The sequence below is a fragment of the Coturnix japonica genome, chromosome 2 (genome assembly GCF_054131305.1).
Source record: "Coturnix japonica strain WE chromosome 2, WE-NBRP24, whole genome shotgun sequence".
In the NCBI taxonomy this organism is placed as follows: domain Eukaryota; kingdom Metazoa; phylum Chordata; class Aves; order Galliformes; family Phasianidae; genus Coturnix; species Coturnix japonica.
In genome coordinates this window covers 110,732,463-110,741,863 of record NC_140664.1, presented here as the reverse complement: position 1 = coordinate 110,741,863, position 9,401 = coordinate 110,732,463, and the positions used below count along the sequence as shown (strand labels likewise).

The 9,401-nt window shown below is 43.6% G+C and overlaps 1 protein-coding gene across 1 annotated transcript; it reads left to right on the top strand.

Annotated features, from left to right (window-relative positions):
* The first annotated feature begins 587 nt into the window (after positions 1–587).
* Positions 588–8,860, top strand: NPY (neuropeptide Y). The gene is made up of 4 exons (XM_015853870.3): positions 588–660; positions 790–977; positions 5,349–5,429; positions 8,637–8,860. The coding sequence occupies exons 2-4, from the start codon at positions 790–792 to the stop codon at positions 8,659–8,661; spliced, it is 294 nt and encodes a 97-aa protein (XP_015709356.1). The 5' UTR covers positions 588–660; the 3' UTR covers positions 8,662–8,860.
* The last annotated feature ends 541 nt before the right edge of the window (positions 8,861–9,401 follow it).

Below are 9,401 nucleotides of genomic sequence, written 5' to 3'. Positions count from 1 at the left end.
TGTGATGTGTTATTTAGGCACAGTAATATAACACAATAAGATGCAGGACAGTCGCTCAGAAGGCAGCCATGGGTACGCAGGGCCATCCTGGCAGTGAGTGCAGAGTGACAATTTCATTGATGCCGCTCGGCAGCCAGCTCCCTGGGCAGGTAACCCTCGAGGTGTATTTATTTAGTGGGGGCAATGCCTGAGCCTGTGGTACTGATTTGACATTTCTGGATGCCCCAAACCTTCTTAAGACTTTCTTTGGCACTGGGTCGGGCAGCACTCCCGCTAAGCAGATCCAGGCTGGGACCCCCCGATGCCACAGGAGCCGGGTACGCTTCCTCCCACCCCCGCTCCCCCTCCTCTGCCGCTCTCGGACAGCCACATCGGGGACCCCCGATGCCGGAGGGGGATCTGCCCCGCTGCCGGTGCGCTTGATGCGGGGGACGGCGGCGGCGCCCGGCCCCGCCCGGTGCCCCTCCCGGGGCAGGGCGCAGGCGGAGGTTTGGCAGAGGGGGCCGGGGCTGGCGAGGCGTGATCGCCCAAGGCCCCTCCTGCCTGCCGGGGAAGCCTTAAAACACCCCGGCGAGGCGCGGAGTCCCGCACTCGGGAGCCCCGACCCACGGGCAAGAAGCTCCGAGCCTCGCCCAGAGCCGCTCCGCTGCAGCCGCCGCCGTGAGTACCGAGACGGGGTGGGCACGGACACGGGGCCGAGGGTCGCGGGGCTGCGCGTCGGGGGGCGGCCGCGCTGCTCTGCCGTCGAGGCTGGCGCTGACGGCCGCTTTTTCCCCGCTCGCCGTCCAGATGCAGGGCACCATGAGGCTGTGGGTGTCGGTGCTGACTTTCGCCCTGTCGCTGCTGGTCTGCCTGGGGACGCTGGCAGAAGCGTACCCCTCCAAACCGGACAGCCCCGGAGAGGACGCTCCCGCAGAGGACATGGCCAGATACTACTCGGCTTTGAGGCACTACATCAACCTCATCACCAGGCAGAGGTAGGCAGAGCGCCCGGCTGCGTCCCCATCCCCGCACTCTGGGCTGCCCTTCCCCCGGGGCGAGGCGGGAGGGAGGGCAGCGGGATGCCCGTCGCGGACACGGGTCTCACCTCTGATCCTGCGGGAAAACCGCCGGCAGGGGCAGGATGTGGTGCCCGCACTCCTTGGATCTGGAGGTGGATTTCCACCTGCCCCGACGCTGCCTCCTCTCCTTCAGCCCTTTCTGGCCCCTGGTGGGCAGGAGCATGGCCACAGGGCAGTGTCCCCCTCAAAATTGAGAGCAAATATAACTAACCCTGGGGAGGATGAGGCTGGGCAGTAGGAGCTGTTTGACACTTGTATCGCTGCCACTGACTAGTGAAGGTTTCACTGGGGAAAAGCGCCCTTTGCTGAGAAGTTGTAGGAGTTGAAACGCTTTGTCAGCTACTTAATAGAGCAGCGAGTGCCCCAAACCCCAGCGGTCTGACAAAAACTCTCTCAAGACCACGAACAAGAACAAGCATCTGTCCAGATTAGACTGATTAATAGAAGCCTTCCCTGAGGTCCCTGAACTGCGCATGACCCAGAAGACCTTTGGCATATCTATTTGTTTAATATCAAAACCAGATGAGAGATCTATAATTAGGCTTGCGTGTGTCCCTGTAGAAGTCTGAAAAGTTAAATCAGAAGGGAGGCTATGGTGTAGCTGAGAGCTTTCCCAGCAAAACCATGACATTGTCTGCCTGTGTGCTAATACCATAGCAGAGATGAGGAGGCTGATAACATCATGGTTCTTCGGTCCTGGACTTTTAAAGCAATATTCCCAGCTGTTTGTGTGTGCAGTGCGTTTCTGTGCTGTGCTCTGTGCTCTTGTAACTTTTTGTCAGATGACTGCTAAAATAATCTGTTCCTGCTGCTGCCCCTTTCTCTTGCATGCACTGGGATGGTTTCGTATCTCCACCTTTTTTTGACTCTGTTTCTGATTTAAAAGGTACAAAGCTGAACAGCCCCCTCCTTCTATATTCATCCTCCACTATAGAAATGTAGAATCACAGAATCATAGCATGATAAGGTTGGGGATTCCTAAAAGATTTGGCTCCAACCCCCTGCCATGGCCAGGGCTGCCAACCACTTGATCACGTGCTTGCTTTAACTTTGTATGGCTTTCTTTGCTTATGACTTGGATGCAAGTACACAGCTCAGAGACTGAGGCTGCTTTCACCTGTATTTAGGCTCTGAAATGAACGGAATAGTTATTCATTATTTCAGTTTTCTCATTCAGGTTCCATCAATACTACCATCCTATGTCTTCTTTTTGTATCTAAGGGGGACAGGATTGACCTGGAATTAAAAGAAAATGGACAGATAAAATCACTATGGTAACAACTTGATTTTAAAGCTGTCTAGAAGGCTGAACTTGAAAACAAACACTCCAACAACCAGAAATGTGCTCTTTCTCTTCTGTGGCGAATTAACAGCAGTAAAATAAGGTGACAGAGCTCCTGCTTCAGCAGTGATGTTCACTTGCAAAATGAATTGCTGTCTTTATCAGCATACTGATCTAAACATGTGCATCACTTGTTCTGTTGCAGCAGAGGTATCGGAGCTGACTATTGCTCAAGTGTTTGGTTCTGCCCTTGGTGTTTCTTCAGCCAGCCCTGTGGTGGGGAGATGGCAGGGCCTGGGGCTCACCCCATGTGAGCAGGCTGCTGGGGCTGGGCCCAGTCCACAGGCCGCTTGCTATGGGATGGAGCAGCGTGGGTTGAGATCGATGCTTTTTTGTCTCTTCAGTTCATCTATCTACTCTTGTTTGACGTTTATGTGATTATGAATAACGTTCTGGCTCATCTTTCTGCTTTTGGCATTTGAGTGTCATTCTCTGTGAGTGACCATAATCCAGGGGATCTTAACCCCTGCTCCAGTGAAGCTCCTTCCAAACCCTCCTTCTCTTGACTTTAGCCCTTTTCTGCGTGGCTGCTTTGCTCCCTCTCTCCTTTAGGGTCCTTCTCCCTCACATCCCATCTCACTTGGCTTTAGCCATATGCATACATCTGCTTTGTACCTCTTTGAGGTGATCTGAGGGAAATAGGTACCTGTTGAACTCCAGGTCTGCTTCAGACTTCTCATTTTGGATGAAACCCATTGTTAACAAGGTTCCAGATCTTCACAGATGAGAAGAGTACCTAAAGTGACCAGCACAGCTGTAGACTCCTGCACTGCGGATGTCCATGTATCTTTGCACTAATCCCACTTCTGTCCTCAAAACTGTCCCATTCCTTGCCTTGTGCCCCTCTGTTGCACTGTTTGGGAGCTTTCTTCAGAGCCCAGCTTTCTTTGAATCTTTTCTACTGCTGTTTGGTGCTACCTGCATGCCCTGTAACCAGCAGGCCCTCTTCCTTTCATGTTTTCCAAACTCCAAAAAAAGGCCTGGATTTCTGTGTTTGTGTTGTCTCAGTGCATCAGATGCACCAAAGACACAGAGCAAGCATGAAGCAGCTGGAAGAAGAGAGCATCTACACTGAGGCTTTGCTTTCACAACTGCTCATGACCTCTTTGCATTATGACTGTATCATGGTTGTTTCCCAGCAGCAAAATCGTGGGGTAGAGCGGAAGCTTTGTCACCTGATGTAGGAAGAACAGCTGCTCCTTGTTCACACCAGTTGGTGCATCCAAGGAACACTTGATGTGCAGCTTTGCTGTTTCAGGACAAAGTGGTATAGGTGGACAAGGTCCTGTATAGGTAGCATCACTGGTCTTGCCATGCTGGAAGGACTCACATAATGTATGTATCTCCAAAAGAGTTCTTCACCATTGAGCAAATCTCTGCATTACTGAAGGTTGCTACCTATTTCTTGCTCAGAGAAAACTTTACAAGAGATTAGTGAGACTTTTTGCCCAGATGTGAGCTGCTGGAGCAAGCTGTTGGATTTGTTAAATAAATTTCTTAAAAAACAAAGGCAAAATTAGATTACCCCTCAGTTGAAGCCATGGCCACATCCTTATTAATTGGAGTAGGGAACAGGAAAGAAATCCCTTTATGGTGATAGAATGCATGGCTTTTTATTCAACATCATTCTTGATTGCATTATTGTAATAGCATTTAACCTTTCAGTCAGTTTAGATTGAGAGATTTGTTTTAAAAATCCAAATTTGATACTTTCTATTTCTGGACCAAACATGATATTCTAAAATGACCAAGGTGAGGCAGTAATACTAAGAGAAATAAAATGATAAAGTGAGAAATGTGTTCAGTGTTCAGGAAAATAAGACATCAACTGATAAAGCTGCCTCCCTCCCCAAAATTAGATTAAGCTATTAGAGAACTGTCTTGATAGCAAAGGATAAAATGTTAGTCCTTGATGGCACCTTTGGCTTCTCTGGAGCTAGAATTTTCACTCAAGTGATGCTCACAGAGCTATTATCTGTTAATGTGCTTTGTGATTCAGACTAAATACATACACAAGTTACAAACCATGATCTTAATTCTTTCCAACCTAGGGAGCAGTTTGGTTACAGTTGTCACTGGTAATCGAATGAGTTCTTATTGTAACTGTCTCTCAAGATGGTTGTTTGTTGTTGCTTCTGTTTTCTGAGAAAAAGAGAGAAAATTCTTTCCGAGAATGAGGAATTGCTGTATTTTAACTGTTGAACAATGTATGGTAAATATTCATGATTAAAAAAAAAAGAAACAAACAAATAGACAGCCACTGTGTAAGGAGAAGACAAAAGTAGCAGATGACCTCCCATTCAACCAAAGGACAACTCTGATTCTGATGGGTGCTTTCTCTCCCATAGCCATGTAGTTCAAGATTGGTTATTGCTTTGGGGCAGCTTAGTTTTTATGACCTAATGTGGTATGGAGTGGGCACCTCAAAATACACTAGTTACCTTTTCTAAATCTGGACCGGTTCTTTGGACACAGTGGCATGTATGAGTTTTGTGTACTGTTCATATCATAGATAAATTTGATTCCTCATTTATGTGATTTCTAATGAAGGACACAATAGTATGTAAAACTATGAGAAAATTAGTAAGATGATGGAATTGGATTTGTAGGCAGCGGTGGTGTGCCCAGAGTCTTGTCATACACAGCTTCCTCCTTCATGCTCATATCGGTAAGGTTAAAGGTCCTAGAATATCTAGGAACATCCATCGAATTGAGAAGCATAGAATTGCTTGATATAATCAGGTAACAATTGTAAAAAATATATATTGAAAGAAATACTGAAGAACGTTTTCTAACATGAGTAGATCAATTAAATTAAAATACTTGCTGTAAAGTTGTTTTAATATCAACTGTATTTAGATTTTTTCTGCCTAATGGTTCTCTGCTTAATCTTCATTATTAAATATCAAGACGAATAAAAATATCCTTTTTTCCTTTTTTCTTAGATATGGAAAGAGATCAAGCCCAGAGACACTGATCTCAGACCTCTTGTTGAGGGAAAGCACAGAAAACATTCCTAGATCCCGGTATGTCTTTTACAGTGCCTTTCATTTCTAACTTAGATTTAACAGTCCTATTTATTATCAATAAGTGTGTTTCATGGGGAGAAAACACATGCCACCAACAGCTAGATAAACATATCCTCACAAACACTTTCAACTTCTTTCTTTGCTAAGAACTAGAATCACAGAATCACAGAATCACAGAATGAGCCGGGTTGGAAGAGACCTCAAGGATCATGTAGTTCCAACCCCCCTGCCTGGCAGGGCCACCAAACATACACCTTTACTAGATCAGGTTGCCCAGGGCCCCGTCCAACCTGGTCTTGAACACCTCCAAGGACGGGGCATCCACAACCTCCCTGGGCAGCCTGTTCCAGGGCCTAACCACTCTCCTAGTGAAGAACTTCCCCCTAACATCCAACCTTAATCTTCCCTCTTTTAACTTAAATTTATTTCCCCGTGTCCTGCTATTGTCAGCCCTTTCGAAGAGTTTACTCCCCTCCTGGGAGAATCATCCTATCAATACAAGAAATGCTTTCCCAGGTACAGTTTAGTCCAAGCTCCTTGCTTCCTGATTTTGGGAGCAGGCAGTACCTGCTGGCTGAAGAGGGGAATTGTTCTGTAAGGCTTACCCTTTACTGGGCTTTATTACACAGAATTGTGCACTGATGCCCGATGTTGATTCACTTACATGTTGGATCCCCGAAGATGGCATATTTTTATTTGTTTCCTACTCCACAAGTTGACATTTTTCTCCTTTAAAGAAGCATGCTGAGAGGTAAATGTGCAGATGTGTTTATTTACAAATGCAAAGCTGTGACTGTTCTTTAAAATACAGTATTTCACACTTATTTTGTACTTAATGTTTCACAAAGCGGGGGAAAAAAGGCCTTTATATTTCCATTTGCACTTGGTTTGAAAGAACAGTGGTGTTTTGAGCAGCAATGGAATGTCAAATGTGTTATGTATAATTAGGTAATGACACTGAAGTTACAATGTAAGACACTGTAGTGGTGACCACAATTTATGCAGCTGTGAAAATTTTCCTTCACTTTTCCTATATACAGGGGGGTTTATTTTTATTTAGTGGTGAAATAAAACATTCATTTCAGTCACAAAAAACCCATGAATAAGCTCATTTTAGGCCTTTACTGAAAGTATGAAGCTTGTATGAAGCTTGCTGATAACACTGCCATGGAAATAAATGTTTTGTGCAGCACTCATCTCAGGAGTCCACAAGCTCTGCACTTCCATCCGTTGTGCAAAAGCTTGATTAAACTAGTTAAATAGTTAACTGCAATAGATTGTAGCACTGAACTTTGGGGATGATGATGTCAACAGGAGGCAACCAAAACTTTGCTGTCAATGGTGAGTCCATCAGTTTTGCGGATCCACGTGTAGGAAGAATGTTGACTTATGGTTTGATGACTAACCACAGCTGTTGGGAGATGGTTTTATCCACAGATGCTTATGTAAAAAACTGCATGGAGTACACTGAAATCTTTGAGACTGTTTTGTGTTTTGTAATGAGAAGGCAGAATCCTCACATAATGGGAAATTTCCGCTGCCATGAATTTGAAGCAACACAGAGGGTAGTACAAAGTCTGATACTTTCTGTAATTTCCCCCCCTTTACAACAAGATTTTATGGTTGTTATTGTTTCAATAATGCTATTTATAACACGCCAGGGAGCTAAGACTCATGAGCGAAATAACAAATAAGTCTGCATTTAAGACCAAGAACTGATGAGAAACAGATTTTTATCTCATACCCCCCTGTAACAGCACTTTAAACTGAGAAAAAAGAAACATGTTTATCATTCGTTGATGACAATTATGCGAGTACTGGGAACAATGATGTTTAGTTTCCTATGGATATGTTTTCTAGGATAAAACACAATATGGATTCTGCACCCCACTCCAGCTTTTACCCCCAAGTGAGGATATAATCATGTCATCTTTCTATCCAGCCTTGTGTTAGATGACATATCAGGAGCTTACTATCTCCAAGATGTCTGTACCTTTCTCTGACCTAGTGGAAATTGTCCAGGGGGTTTGAGAGCTCATGGAGAAACTGGGGGAGCCCCACAGGTTGGACATGCCCAAGTACAGCATGTCTGTATAAGCACTCCTCTTGAAGGAAACTAAACTAAATGAATTAAAGGCAGGCTGGTATTATTCTAAACTTAAATAAATGGTATTCTAAAACATCATGTGCCTTTGACATATTTCATGTGTTCTCTAAAACTGAATGCTGAGGTATTAAGAAACAACTGTGTTCAGCATGGCTGGCTGAATTTAGCACTTCACTTTTGCTGACTAAAATATGCCTCGTAGCAGAAGTGTATGTTAGAGCATCTGAAAAATGTTCAAAGATTTTCTTATGGAAATCAGGTGAAAGTTAGGAAGTCAAGGAACTGCAGCGAGGTGCTTTGATCTGAGTACAAGTAAGTTCTTATAACAAAAAAGTGAGACGTTGTTTTTCTGATCTAGTGGATCCTGTGGAGTTATGACTCAAATAAGAGTATGCATTCTGCTTCTATGAAAGTCAAGTATGTCATGTGAAGGAGCTGCTGAGGCTCCTGTGTAGCCAACAAGAGAGATGGATCTCTCTCATGTGAGCCGCTCCATCCTCAAATGGGCAGGCTTAACTACCCTCTCAGTGTGTCGGTGTCTCTCCAGTGGCTGTAGAGGCAGATTAAATGGTTAGTTAAGACTAGCCACCCAACTTTTAGATGGCAGAAATTATGGCAAATCCATTTCTGTGTATCTCTCTACATGTTCTACTACTCGTTAAATATCTTTCTGTGTAGGCAGAACAGTTCTTTGCAAGCAGAAACAACTAGATCAAATCCTGCTCTCAGAACTGCTTTCAACATGTATTTCAAATGTTTGATACTAAGCAGTGGAATATAGTGATAATATGTTGGATAGTAACTTCAATTTTGCTTGAAGATGGCTTTGTTTAGCTCCATTCTCTTTGGAAACTGTTTACTCCTGAATGAAAGCTTTAAAGCTTTCTTAAAATACATTTGTATTTCAGTATAGTTTACTAGACTTTTAATCATTCAAGGTTCATCTGTTTTGTTGGGAGTCTTGTGCTGCATATGTGGATATGCATTCCTTATCAGTACTATTGTTGAAATGAAAATTTTAAGCAGTTGTAACTCTGCATTTCCCAGAAGGGACTATAAAATGTGTTTAATAGTTTTCTATTCATAATATGTTTCAGGTTTGAAGACCCTTCGATGTGGTGATGGGATTTTCAGCACACCATCAAAATTTTTCCTAGTTTTCAATTCATACTCCACTCCTCTGAAGCAAATCATAGCGTCATTCCCAGTGCATGCAGCCATTGTACTGAACTCTGTAGAGTTTTTCCTTCATCATATTTGTATATACTTTTATTTAAATAAATTATTTGTGCATTCCAAAATACAACATACTAAATGAAAACAAGCATTGTTGTCATTCGTATAGCAAAGAACTGTTTTAAACTATTAAAACTGAATTATAACCTCCCTACAGTCTGAAGTGGTATGGACAACAATAGCATCTCAGTTATTACAGTAATTAGTGTGCAAAGACACCATTTGTGGTAGCACAGAACTGCGCTTAACTGCTTGATTTATCCCAAATTGTTTAAAATAATGTATTATTTGCTAAATAATTTAGGAAAACAATATTCTGAGCAATTTCTCAGAGTCACCATACTGAGTGTGTACTGACACTGACCAGCATATTAAAATGAATAGCATTTTCGAAATACAAAGAAATGAAGTACAAACTCATCTTGTAGTAGTATGGTCATATGCAACATGACACAAATGCTGGTTCTTCATTCCTGTTCAAGGAACAAATCCTTATCTTTAGACACCTGGACTGGACACTGCATAATAAAGCACATAAGTTCTGAATTAGAAAGGAATCAGCATGAAGGTATAGTACATTTACATCTCATTCCTGCTGTACAAATGTTTTCATGTGGCTGTGGCCT